The 13,473-nt window shown below is 33.1% G+C and overlaps 1 protein-coding gene across 2 annotated transcripts; it reads left to right on the plus strand.

Annotated features, from left to right (window-relative positions):
* Positions 1–9,388: 9,388 nt before the first annotated feature.
* On the plus strand, positions 9,389–12,101 carry LOC137837370 (tryptophan aminotransferase-related protein 3). 2 transcript variants are annotated; one of them, XM_068646347.2, is made up of 5 exons: positions 9,389–9,745; positions 10,526–10,823; positions 10,932–11,224; positions 11,319–11,602; positions 11,691–12,101. In XM_068646347.2, the coding sequence occupies exons 1-5, from the start codon at positions 9,480–9,482 to the stop codon at positions 11,882–11,884; spliced, it is 1,335 nt and encodes a 444-aa protein (XP_068502448.1). In that variant the 5' UTR covers positions 9,389–9,479; the 3' UTR covers positions 11,885–12,101. The 2 variants fall into 2 exon arrangements, with proteins under 2 accessions (XP_068502448.1, XP_090157701.1); XM_090301575.1 differs by lacking the exons at positions 9,389–9,745; positions 10,526–10,823 and having other exon boundaries at positions 10,917–11,224.
* Positions 12,102–13,473: the final 1,372 nt, after the last annotated feature.

Consider the following 13,473-nt stretch of genomic DNA (forward strand, 5'->3'; position numbering starts at 1 on the left):
GTAAATCTCTTATGTATATTGAACACATAGGGTTATGTTTATATAGGAAAAGAAACATATGGGCTAAGCCCATTACATAAATATGAAATATCTAACAATATAATATCTCATAATATCAAATAATATCTAATTATATCTAATAATATCTAACAGGGTCCAATGGAAAGGAAACTTAGTTCTCCCTTCCGTATCATAAAAGTAAGGTTTGTCGTCCGAATCCACCAAAATTTTGAAATATCTTTCTTTAAAATTTTTATACAAAGTAGTATAAGGTGCAAACCGAATACTCTCCAGTCGACTTGACAAGGATAGCCAACTCACGGGAGTACTCAGACGGGAATTATAATAAAACAAAAATGATTGAAGCGTAGGTATTATCTTAAAAATACTACATAATTCTATACACTTGGAGGGATGCCCATGAGTTGGGGTGCAATTGGGTCGAGGCCACATTGAGGATTCGAAGGACTCCCATGGTGAATTCATCGAAGGGAAGGGTGACGTTGTAAGTCAGAAAAAAAAAAGGTGTTGTAAAAAAAAAGTCTTGGGGTGCGTTCTCACGTCTGTGGCACACTCGGTCAGTGTAACCGTAGATGTCGACCATTAAAGCGTCTGAATGAGAATCAAGTTTTAAGAATGATACTTTGGATAAAAATTTATCCAAATCATTCGGACCCCTAAAATAAGTTGGAATGTCCAAAACACGTGGGTCGACCCACTCGTAACTCGGACCGTCTGACTTACGATCGACCGAATGGTCCGAGTTACTCATGTCTCCCGCACTGTAGTGCGGGTAACATTAGATGACTCAATATTAACAACACTAACAAAAGAATCAGAGGAAGAAGACATTACTAACCCGAACTTACCAAAAACGAAAGAATGCTTGACAGACTCGGCACTCAGAGCACACTATGTAAACCCTAACAGTGAGGAAGGCGTAGACCCTACTTTGTTAAAATGGAGCCCTATTTATATGGAAACGAAAAGGAGAGAGGTGGTCATGTGAACCGCTCGGTATCGTCAGATCCACATTCATCCAATGTTATGGAGACCACATAAAAGAGGCTTTTATTAATGAAGGAAGAGGTTATTCACCCACACATTTGAAGTTCTTCCTTCTAGTCTTCTCAAAATTTAAAGAAGACATAAAATAAAGATAGGACCAAGCCTAAAGCCAAAGAAGTCTACAACCTTTCAAGAATAGGCTTCAATTAATGTCTCTCTTTATAATTTCTTTTGTATAAATTTGTAAATAATATAGAATAGTGTTTAGGTAGGTGCTAAGAGGGAAACCTAAAGATACCTCTTTTTGTAAAGCATCTTTAGACATTAGTTTAGAACTTTCTAGAAGTTGACCCTTCATGTCTCACTATAGGCGCTAGAAGTGGGTAGCATGCAAGGGACTTTTGGTTAGCTTGTTGTGTAAGCTTTGTAAACTTCATGACCGGTCCTTTCTCCTATATAAGGAGGGTTTGGGTCCTTCTAAAAACAGAATTGATTGTTTGAGTAATGAAACTCTCCCAAATTGGTGATTGAGTGAGTGAGATTTGTCTTCTCCTCTTCTAGTCTCATCTTGAGTGCATCTTGAAACCTCAAGTGGCGGCATCTACACTCATCTTGAAGTCTTGCATCCTTCAAGTGGCGTGTTCATCTCCAAGAACTCCAACCACATAAGTCTTCTTCTCTTTCCATCTTATTCCTCCATTGCCATGTCCATACGAACTCCAAAACATGTCTTAAACCGTTCTAGTTTCTTTTAATCGGTTCATCTTCATTTTCTTGCACTTTTGTTCGGTTCTTTTCAATTCCTTACTATTATAATCGGTTCATTAGCTTCTTTTCATGCTTTTTTTCGGTTCAATTGCTTTCTATAGAGTTTCAATCGGTTCATTTGATTTCTTGTGCATTTTAATCGGTTCATTTGACAAGAAATGGGTTTCTACATGAGTTTTGGCTTGTGGCTCAAGTTTTGGTGAGTTCTTGAATGAAAGAACATTGATCCAATTATAGAAAAGTGCCTATTCACTTTCCAAGTCAAGTTGATTCCATATAATGTCTATGAAACATCTCTATCTTGATATTGGAATCATATCATGTGGTATCTAGAGTTTAGGTTTATTCTTGTTTGTGTGTTGAGTTGTTTGTAGTCTCTTTAATTCAAGAACTTTATCTTCTTGTTGTTTCCTTTCTGTTTTTAGGTTATTTTTTAGTTTTCTTGCTGTTTTGTTTTTGATATTACATTGTCTTTGTGTCTTTTTGATTTGTGAATCCTTATAAAGTTTTGTCATGTCATGTTTTTCCCAAAAATGTTATCAATTCTTTGTAGTCCTTTTGTTGTAATTTTTGTTTCTTGATTTTGTGTGGTGTAGTTCTCTGAGTTTGTTTCTTGATCCTTTGATGCTTTTTCTTCTTAGTATTGAGTTCATACTTGTGTATTAGACCTATACAAGTTCTTATACATCATTTCTATTATGTCTTTGCTTAGTTCTTAATTCTGTTTTTCATTCCTGTTAAGTTTCCTCTATTTTTTTAATACGTGCTAACTGTTTCCCCTTATTGCAATTGATTTACTTGCTGGAAATTTCTGAAATTCTGGATTTAAGTTCTTCAAAGTGTTGTCAAAAAGTAGAAAAAATAAGTACAAAAAATATGATAAATAAAATACGAACAGTGTGCAATTCTGCCGAAAAAATACGGTAATCTGGCAGTGATTTTTCAAAATTTATCACAATTAATTGGCTTACTGTTTTTGAGTAATTGCAGTGCCATTATTGAGATAAGATCTTGAACTTTCTATGGTTTCAATTTCATAATCCAGTTCGCTTTATATCATTCCAGATAAATCTGTAAACATCACGAACAGTTTGCACATAAATTTTTTCCAGTAGTTCTGTTTTTTTTTTTTTCTTCATCTACTCTAGTGTTTTTCTCTAGGTCTCTTTTGTGTGCCTTCTTTTTCATTGAGTACCTTATTTTCTTGCTTGTCTTTTCTTCATTAATCTTTGAGTTTGTCATAATTCTTGTATTCCTTCTTATGTAGCCTTTTATTGTTTACACCTTTTCTTGTTTGTCTTTCATTGTTCTTTGGTTTTGTGGTGCTTAGCTTTGAGATTGAGTGTTGTTGCTTTGACATCTTTCATTTGAGGTTACTAAGGCCTCAAGATCAGATTGGATAAGGGAATTTTTCTTTCTTGGAGTGAATTGAGTGACTCTTCCCTTCGACACTTTGATATAATTGTTGTTGCTAACCTGTTTTCTTAACTTTGGTTGTTTTTGTGTTTGCTGTTTTCTTTTATCATGGATACATATTCAAGTGCTGAATCTTCTAAGCCACGCTCTACTCATAGAGCTTATGTTCTTAATGAATTGAAAGAAGCAAGGAAGGCTCTTGCTCAAAAGGATGAAGCATTGCAAAGATTGGAAGAACGTATGGCCAAGATTGAATTGAAGCAAGAAGGAGTTGCCTATTCTTTGCATAGTAGACACATTTCTCCTCGGCATTCTTCCAAGAGCTCTTCAAATGCTCACGGCAATGGAGAGGATACTAAAAGAAGGAGGTTTCGTCATCCTTCCAATGGGGGAAGCCACAACCGTGAACAAAGACTTCAACAAGAGACCAAGTCCCAAGTTCCTTTTATGCAAATCCCTGCTTTAATGGGGATAGTGATCCAAATGTGTATTTATATTGGGAGGCTAAATGTGAACAAATTTTTAACACCTTTGAGGTTGAGGAGGGCCAAAAGGTGACGTTAGCCGTCCTATAATTTGTTGATTATGCCATGAAAGGGTGGCATAGCTATGTAACGGACATTTGTTATAACAAGAGACCTACCGTGGTCTCTTGGAACGATTTGGTTGAGTTATGCGCTTTAGATTCGTGCCACCACACTTTAGGAAAGACCTCATGTTGAAGCTCCAACGGTTTCAACAAGGCACGCTAAGTGTGGATGCCTATGTTAAGGAGTTAGAAACGCTTACACTTAAAGTTAATTTGGAAGAGAGTGAGGAAGCTATGATAGCTAGGTTTGTAAGTGGCCTAAGAAGGGATATTCAAGATGTTGTTGAACTTCAAGAATATTCATCTTTGGGATCTTTGGTTCACCTTGCAATGAAGGTTGAAGCTCAAATTGCTAAGAGAAATGCTTTTAAAAACTCTCCCAATGATGGTTACTACAACAACTCTTGGAAAAATAAAAAGTCTTTTTCAAACCTTCCTTCTAAGGATTCTTCTTTCACACCTAAAGAGTCTAAGCCTTCTACTTTTACTCATATATCACCCATCAAATCGTCTAGTAAGAAATGTTTTAAATGTTTGGGATATGGTCACATAGCTTCTAATTGCCCTTCTAAAAGGAATATGTTTGTGCATAATGGGGTAGTAGTTAATGAGCATGATTCCAATTCATCTAGGCATTCTTCACCTTCTAAGCCATCAAGTGAGATTGAGAGCGAAAGTCCTTGTGAAGGTGACTTATTGATGATAAGGCGTATGTTGGGCACAATTCCAAAATCTTTGAATGATACCCAAAGGGAAAATATTTTTCACACCCACTGTCTTATCAACAACAAGTTATGTTCCTTGATTATTGATGGGGGTAGTTGCACTAATGTGGCTAGTACAAGAGTTGTGGAGAAATTAGCCTTACCCACTATCTCTCATACCAATCCTTATAAGTTGCAATGGTTAAGTACCGAAGGTGAAATAATGGTTAACAAACAAGTCCTCATTCACTTTGCAATAGGAAAGTATAAAGATAAGGTTTTATGTGATGTTGTACCCATGGAAGCAACTCATCTTCTTTTAGGAAGGCCTTGGCAATTTTGATAGAAATGTTTTACATGATGGCCTATCCAATACAATGTCTTTTTTCTTCCAAGGGCGCAAGGTTATCTTAAAACCTCTCTCTCCCTAAGAGGTTCATGAGGACCAAATAAAAATGAAAACTAAAAGAGAAAATGAGAAAGAAAAAGAAGTAAGTACTAAACCGAGTCACACCACTTTATCCACAAAATCCATCATGTTGACTCGTGCTATGCCTCACATGGAACCTCCAAGGTCTTCTTCTTCTTTATCTTTTTCATTACCCAAGGTTCCTATTTCAACACCAACTTCGTTAAAAAATGTTAGGGATGATTTTTTCATACCTCCTAATGGGTTTCACCATTTAAGAGGTCTTTTTCCAAAACATATCATCATTCCCAAACAAATTTTTCCAACTTGGTTTGTTTATAGAATCTCCTTTTCTGAACTCCCACTGTTTACTAATGCTAAGTCATGTTTGCCTTTTTCTTCAACTTTTAATTGTAAAAATAAACTGACTTTGTTATATGCAGGGATTCAGAATTCGTGGACGAATTCTTTCCAACTCGAGGAGTATGATGGAAATCACATAGGAGAGGCTTTTATTAATGAAGGAAGAGGTTATTCACCCACACATTTGAAGTTCTTCCTTCTAGTCTTCTCAAAATTTAAAGAAGACATAAAATAAAGAGAGGACCAAGCCTAAAGCTAAAGAAGTCTACAAGCTTTCAAGAATAGGCTTCAATTAATGTCTCTCTTTACAGTTTCTTTTGTATAAATTTGTAAATAATATAGAATAGTGTTTAGGTAGGTGCTAAGAGGGAAACCTAAAGATACCTCTTTTTGTAAAGCATCTTTGATGTGATTCCAATAGCCACATAGAACAAGATTCTTGACACTTTGAGGAATCACCTTGAGCTGGAAAATATAGAGGCACTTTCTTAGAAGTTGGATCATGGTTCTAAAATCAAGAACTCACCAATAACAAGTACCAAATCCCAAACTCATTTGGATGAACCAAATATTGTCAAATTGAATCAACAAAGGAGAATGAAAAGAAGAGACCGAACAGAATTGAATTAAAAACAAAAGTACCGAACAGAATTAAGAAGCAAACAGAAAATAGGTGCTGGAAAATTAAAGGAACCAAAACAAAAACAACTCAAAACTCAAGGCTACATGAACAAATTGAAGAAGAAGAAAGGAAGGAGAAGAGAATGCTCATGAAGATGGAGGAATGGTTGGATGATCACGCCATTAGAAGAATGGATGCTCCTAGATGAGTGTGCAAGCCGCCACTTGAGGAAACCATGGTCCTTCAAGATAAGACTAGAGTAGAAGCTCAAAAGCTCTCCAAATGCTCACTCCAATTTTGAGTATAGTTTCTTTAGATAAAATCAAATCTGAATTTTACAAAGGAAGCACCTCTATTTATAGCCTAAGGTGCTGAAAAATAGGTGGGAAATTTCAAATAAACTCATTTGAAATTCCCACCAAAAACAAGTCACATGGGAGGTGTGACCTTTTTCTACTATGACACCTCCCAAAAACTACACCTACACCACTCTCCTAAGTCACATGGACAATGTGACTTTATTTTACATTTTCACACACCTTTATTTAATAACCAAACCTCCTAAAACTATACAAGAGTATTTCAAAGCTTGGCCTTGCCCCTCATGGGATGGACTTGGACTCTTTGGGCTTTGGCCTTCTTGGGCTTGGGCTTGGGCTTTGGGCTTGGGCCTCATCTTTATTTTATTTCTTCTTTTAATTTTGAGAAGACTAGAAGGAAGAACTTCAAATGTGAGGGTGGATGTCCTCTTCCTCCATTAATAAAAGCCTCCTTTATTTGATTCTCATCAATCTTTAGACATTAGTTTAGAACTTTCTAGAAGTTGACCCTTCATGTCTCACTATAGGCGCTATAAGTGAGTAGCATGCAAGGGACTTTTGGTTAGCTTGTTGTGTAAGCTTTGTAAACTTCATGACCGGTCCTTCTCCTATATAAGGAGGGCTTGGGTCCTTCTAAATACATAATTGATTGTTTGAGTAATGAAACTCTCCCAAATTGGTGATTGAGTGAGTGAGATTTGTCTTCTCCTCTTCTAGTCTCATCTTGAGTGCATCTTGGAACCTCAAGTGGCGGCATCTACACTCATCTTGAAGTCTTGCATCCTTCAAGTGGTGTGTTCATCTCCAAGAACTCCAACCACATAAGTCTTCTTCTCTTTCCATCTTATTCCTCCATTACCATGTCCATATGAACTCCAAAACATGTCTTAAACCGTTCTAGTTTCTTTTAATCGGTTCATCTTCCTTTTCTTGCACTTTTGTTCGGTTCTTTTCAATTCCTTAATGTTATAACTACTTCATTAGCTTCTTTTCATGCTTTTGTTCGGTTCAATTGCTTTCTATAGAGTTTCAATAGGTTCATTTGATTTCTTGTGCATTTTAATCGGTTCATTTGACAAGAAATGGGTTTCTACATGAGTTTTGGCTTGTGGCTCAAGTTTTGGTGAGTTCTTGAATGAAAGAACATTGATCCAATTATAGAAAAGTTCCTATTCACTTTCCAACTCAAGGTGACTCCATATAATGTCTATGAAACATCTATATCTTGATATTGGAATCATATCACAATGGCTGAGGTCATTCGGCTATGAAACGACACTTAATCTTAACCGTTGGATCTTTTTCTAATTGAGTTGTATTCGTTAAACGGCGATTTTATTAAAATAAAGTAAATGGAAAATCACTTGTAAGCATTTAATGTGCCTAAATGATTACATTTCACCTTGGGAACTCCAACGGTCATATCCAACTCTTTAGAAATTAGTTTCTTCGAGCCTAGGGAGCAAGTGTATCGATCAGTACGGGATGGACCAATCTTGGTCTTAGTGATCGACCGCCCGAGTCAAAGAAGATGTCAAAGAATGCAATAAATAATGGTAAGTTATAGCAGCCTTGAATAAGTCAAGGTGTATCCCAAAATATACGGAAATATCTCCGAAAAACTAGTTGAAACGAATTAACTAAAAAATACACATCCCTAGTAATAGCGGACCACGATGCATCAGTTAATAACTGATGTTCGATCCATTATGGCCTGGGTTCATGAACCAAGGTTATAAATAGGACCCTTTATGGAGGATTAAGGTACGTTTTTTAGAAGGAATTTCCGACTGACCGAACATTAGCATCGGAGAAAAAAAAATTAAAAAACAAAAAACAAGTAAGCAACGGTACACATCTAGTTATAAGTACTATTTGATTCTCTTAGCGTATACAAATACAATTATGTCAAATATGAAAAGAGGAAATTGAACATTATACCAGAAAGATATATAAATTAATAATTTTTTATTTTGATGTTACTAAGTCAATTACTATAAAATGGCTATAATTTATACTTTTTAATATAGAATCACGTGTTTGAAGTAGAATTATTATTATTTTCTCTGCACAAGAAACTGCCGTGGATACTTCCTAATGTTTGTACACTTTTCAACTCATCGGGATTGGTAAATTAAATTATAATAAAAAAATTATATTTCGCACTGCACATCGTGTTGCACAAATATTTATTTGTTGATAAACTTTTTTTAAGGAATTTGTTAAAAAACCTAACATATTATGTCTATAGTCAAATTTATTTGTCTGATAAACATATGACTCATTCCTGAAGTTTTTTCCATGTTTATCCCATAATTCTTTCCAACAAAAGAATTTGATTTCTTTTATAATGATATTTCAACTTCATACTCTTAAATTCAATGAAACTCTTCTAATTTTTTTTAATTTTTAACTATTAAATAATGAAATTTTAATTTTTACAAAATTATGAAACTTTTTCATTTTTTGTGTAGAGAAAATATTTAATATGCAATAAAATACATCATTCTGGAGTATATATATACTTATATTTTAAAATACTTTTACCCTTGATGTCTCGGATGATGTGTTTTTAAGAGTAATATATATTTATATTTTGAAATATATTCTAATATATATATAGTTGCTAATCCATCATAACTTTAATGAACTTAATTGTATTTCATAAAAAATTAAATTACTCTCATTAATTTTATGTATTAGTGCACTTTGAGTAAATTTCTATAATAAATACATTTAAAAAAATATTAATTATAAGTATATGTGCATGTATAAAATTTTAAGTACTCATAAATATTATACTTGTTTGGACAAAATTTTCAATAAATTCTCCAAGGAAAGAAAAATATAAAAACGAATTTGAATTCGAAATAAGTAAGATTATAAGAAGAAGTTATAAATAAAAAAATAGAAAAATTATGTGAAAGTTTTTACAGATTAAATCATGCATAAGATAGTTTTAGTTTATGAAAAAACCAATTTCAATTTTGCTTAATATTAGAAAAGGAGTTTACCAAGAAACTCATATTAAGGAGAATATGTTCTCCTTTCCTATTATGTCAGCGTGCCCTAATTTTGAGTACAAGAAACGTATACTAAATGAACTCTCTTCTTTTATCCTTCCGTTATGTTCAAACCTGTAGGCTGTATCTCTAGCTATATAAATGCATGACATGAGCCTCTACATTTCAGAAACCTAAAAGTTCAACTCAGAAAATTGCATGAATATTATTTCATAAGAAAAACTAGGTAGAAGAGAGTGGCCAGAAAAACAAGTCCAATGAATTTATCATTCATTGTTACATTCATGATTGTATTGTGTGGTTCAAACATGATTGTTTGCAGGGGAGAATGGGAAGCCCCTTGGAGCAGAAAAGCTGCAGAAGAAGCTGAGGCTGTGGCAGCCATAGAATGTTCAGGACATGGAAGTGCATACCTTGATGGTCTTGTTCTTAAAGGCCATAAACAAGTTTGTGAGTGCAATCCATGCTACACTGGATCTGATTGCTCCAAGCTGTTATCTAATTGTTCTGCCAATGCTGGAAGGTAAACCCTTCTCATAAATTCAATATATTAACTGCTATCAATTCAACCTATGGTCTCAGTTTTGCAATAGTTTTTTTATGGGCAACAAAATTATATAAATATACAATAATATTTACAAAAAGTTTATGCAAACTAAATTTTAGATTCTATATCCATAAATCCAAAAGATTTAATATTTTTTTGTTTTAAAACTTTTTTGAGAATTTTGTTGTTAGTCTTAACCCTAATGTTGACCGATCTTAGTTTTTTATATGTTGACATTTTTGTCTTTGTTGTTAAAACTATATGTTGGAAGTCTTGTTTACATCATCTAAAATTTGGTCCCTTCTATTTATTCAAATAAGTTGATTATGTTGAAGTAATTAAGATATTAAGAACACACATTACAAAAGAAATTACAGATGATGACACGAAGTGGTTGACTTGAAGACTTTTATATTCTCAGTTAATATATTCTTTGATAACAAAAACCGACTTTTTTTTAATGAATAAAATATTCAGAAACCTAAGATATTTCAAAATTTGGATTAGAAAGTTTAGGAAAAAAAATAATAAAATACTAATTGGGATATTTGTTTTTTAGGAAGATATAACATTATTTCTCAAATGGTATATTCCTTTTATACAATATTTTAATCTACAAAATAATTGTTAATTAGTCATATTTTTTTGGATAAATTACTTTTCTAATTTCTCATTTGTTCATATCAGTTGATCATGCCATATTAGATAATAGACAAATTATAAAAAAAAATTACATGAATTGAATGTTAATTGCAGTGGGGATCCATATTTTTTGGAGCCATTTTGGAAGAAACATGCCAGAAGCAGTGCTATATTAGTATCAGGGTGGCACAGAATGGGTTATACTTATAGTGATGGATCATACATCTCACAACTATTGGTGGACCATATCCAAAAACTTCATGACATAGTTGGAAATGCAATAACTGAAGGAAAACACATTGTATTTGGAAGTGGCTCAACACAACTCCTAAATGCTGCAGTTTATGCCTTGTCTCCCGATACATCTTCACTATCTCCAGCAAAAGTAGTTGCCACACCACCATATTACCCTGTAAGTTCCATTCCACACTTTCAACAAAATTTATATGTACTTTTCGTGTCATTTTCAAATTAAAATTGAATCTTTGTCCTAATAATTTCAACAAACTTTTTGCTACAGGTGTACAGAACACAGACACAATTTTTCAATGCTAGGAATTTTAGTTATGAAGGAAGCACATCCTCATGGATTAACAAGACAGATAGTAACTCTACATTCATTGAGTTTGTCACTTCACCAAACAATCCTGATGGAAAGTTGACTAAGGGAGTTCTTGAAGGTGATAATGTGAAATACATTTATGATCGTGCCTATTATTGGCCACATTACACTGCCATTCCTTCACCAGCTGATGATGATCTTATGATCTTCACAATTTCCAAGCTCACAGGCCATGCTGGGAGCCGATTTGGGTGAGATATATATGCTATGAAACATGTTCATCAACAGATATAACTGTATGGAAATGAATTTTGTTAATTGTTAATCACTGTGTTGTTTTAACAGATGGGCAATAATAGAGGATGAAGCAGTATATGAAAAGATGTTGACATATTTGGATATGAACACCATGGGAGTTTCCCGCGAGGCTCAGCTGAGAGCTTTAAAGCTTTTGGACGTTGTTCTTGAAGGAGATGATGGAAAAGAGATATTCAAATTTGCATATTCAACCATGAGACATCGTTGGATAAAGTTGAAAGAAACCATATCTAAATCAAAACGCTTTTCTCTGCAGAAACTGTCTTCCCAATACTGCACCTTCTTCAAAAGGGAAAGAGATCTCTCACCAGGTAAACGTCAATTACCAATGACATGATCAAGTGCAAGTTTTCGTTTTTTGTTAACTAACAATTTCGTTTGAATTTCTTCACACCACAGCTTACGCTTGGTTGAAGTGTGAGAGAGAAGAAGACAAAAACTGCTATGAAATCCTTGAAGCTGCTGGCATCAATGGTCGTACAGGAAGTCTATATAGTGATGATGATCATTACGTGCGTCTCAGTCTGATTAGAAGCCAATATGATTTTGATATACTCATAAACAAGCTCAAAACCCTTGTTGCTAAACAATAGGAGCCCAAATATTGTAAACATTATTATGCTTCCACATCCATCTAGCACCAGTAAGAACTGAAATTAAATAAGACCATATTCACATATATATTTGTGTGGTACCTAGATAAATAAAGCATTTATTTCTAGATTTTAAGAATCAAATAGTTGATGTATTTATAGCATAAATTGAATTTATGAAATTATTAATTTAATTTTATTAGACTTCGTGACCTATAATTATTCTTTATAATTTTATCAGACAATGATATATTAAATTAAAAAGAATATTTAAGGGATTTCCAGTTAATATAAAAAATGTAGGTTAAAAATCTAAAAAAAACAGACCTAAATCCTAATAATATATATATATATATATATATAAAAGAAAAAGAATAATCAATAACAATTTTGAATAAAAAAAAAGAGTAGCGACTGCATGAAAGAGGACCAATTACATTAAACTCTAATGAAATTTAGCTACTCATAATCATGGCAGTCCTATTTCAAAGTGTCTAAGTCCATATAAAATAGCCAACAAATTTGTCTTTTATAAACATTATTAAGTCTTAATCAGTTTTTAAAAGAGGTGTTTAAGCCATCATAAAATTTAATTAACTCACTAATTCCTCACAACAACGTATTCCTTTACCTTTTCTGACTAAGTTTAAGCGTTCCAAATAAAAATCACTTAAGCGCTGATAATATACTTATTTTTCTTTTTGGGATCTCACATAACAAGAAAACAAAATGTGTAGCTTAAGTACTAACAAAAACTTTTTGTGGTTTAAAGAAAAACTTAAGTCATCCAATTTGAGACAACTTAATTAAGCCTAAAGAGAAATCCCTACATTATTTTAATGTTTACCCTATAAGAGTTAAAATAATAGTTTTTTAATCAGCAGAGTTAAAATAATAGTAATAACCATCTAATTAAATTTATTTGAATTTAGGTAATTGATTAATCTTTTTGATTATATGATGACGGTAGGATAAGGCTATATTAGTGGTGAGAAAAGTAAGATATTATCTCGAGAAGTCAATCAATATCAATCTATTTATTACGATATATGACATTTCGTCATTATAGGGACTATTGAAGTTATATATACATCGAAGTTTCTATTTGAAAATATTAAATCTTCATTTTCAAAAATAAATGTAAGGAAATTTATATTTGAGATTATCGGGGAGCTATTATTGACTTGGAATCGTGTTAAAATTTTGAATATTAGATACTACAAGTCAATTTTTAGGACTGGTCAAATTAATTAGGCATATATAGGAATAAATTGTTTAGCTGGTTGTAAGGTCGCTTTAACCTTTCTTTTATTAAGTGTTTTAAGTTAATATTTTTTTAAAGTTTAACTTAAATAAAAAATGTCAAACCTACTACATGAATCTTTTTTAGAAGTTGCTCACTATACAATAACAAATTGAAAAAAAAAAAAATCCCCTTTCAAAGTGAGTAAAGATGTTTTATCGACAAATAATTAATTGAATGTTTCAAGCACTATTCCCTAATACTGTAAGGTGTCTTGCTCCTAGATGAGAAATGTATTTGTAGTATGTCGTATGTCTCCAGTTTAAACATTCATTCCAAACAACCA

This window comes from Phaseolus vulgaris, chromosome 4, assembly GCF_051622355.1.
Source record: "Phaseolus vulgaris cultivar YP4 chromosome 4, ASM5162235v1, whole genome shotgun sequence".
Classification (NCBI taxonomy): domain Eukaryota; kingdom Viridiplantae; phylum Streptophyta; class Magnoliopsida; order Fabales; family Fabaceae; genus Phaseolus; species Phaseolus vulgaris.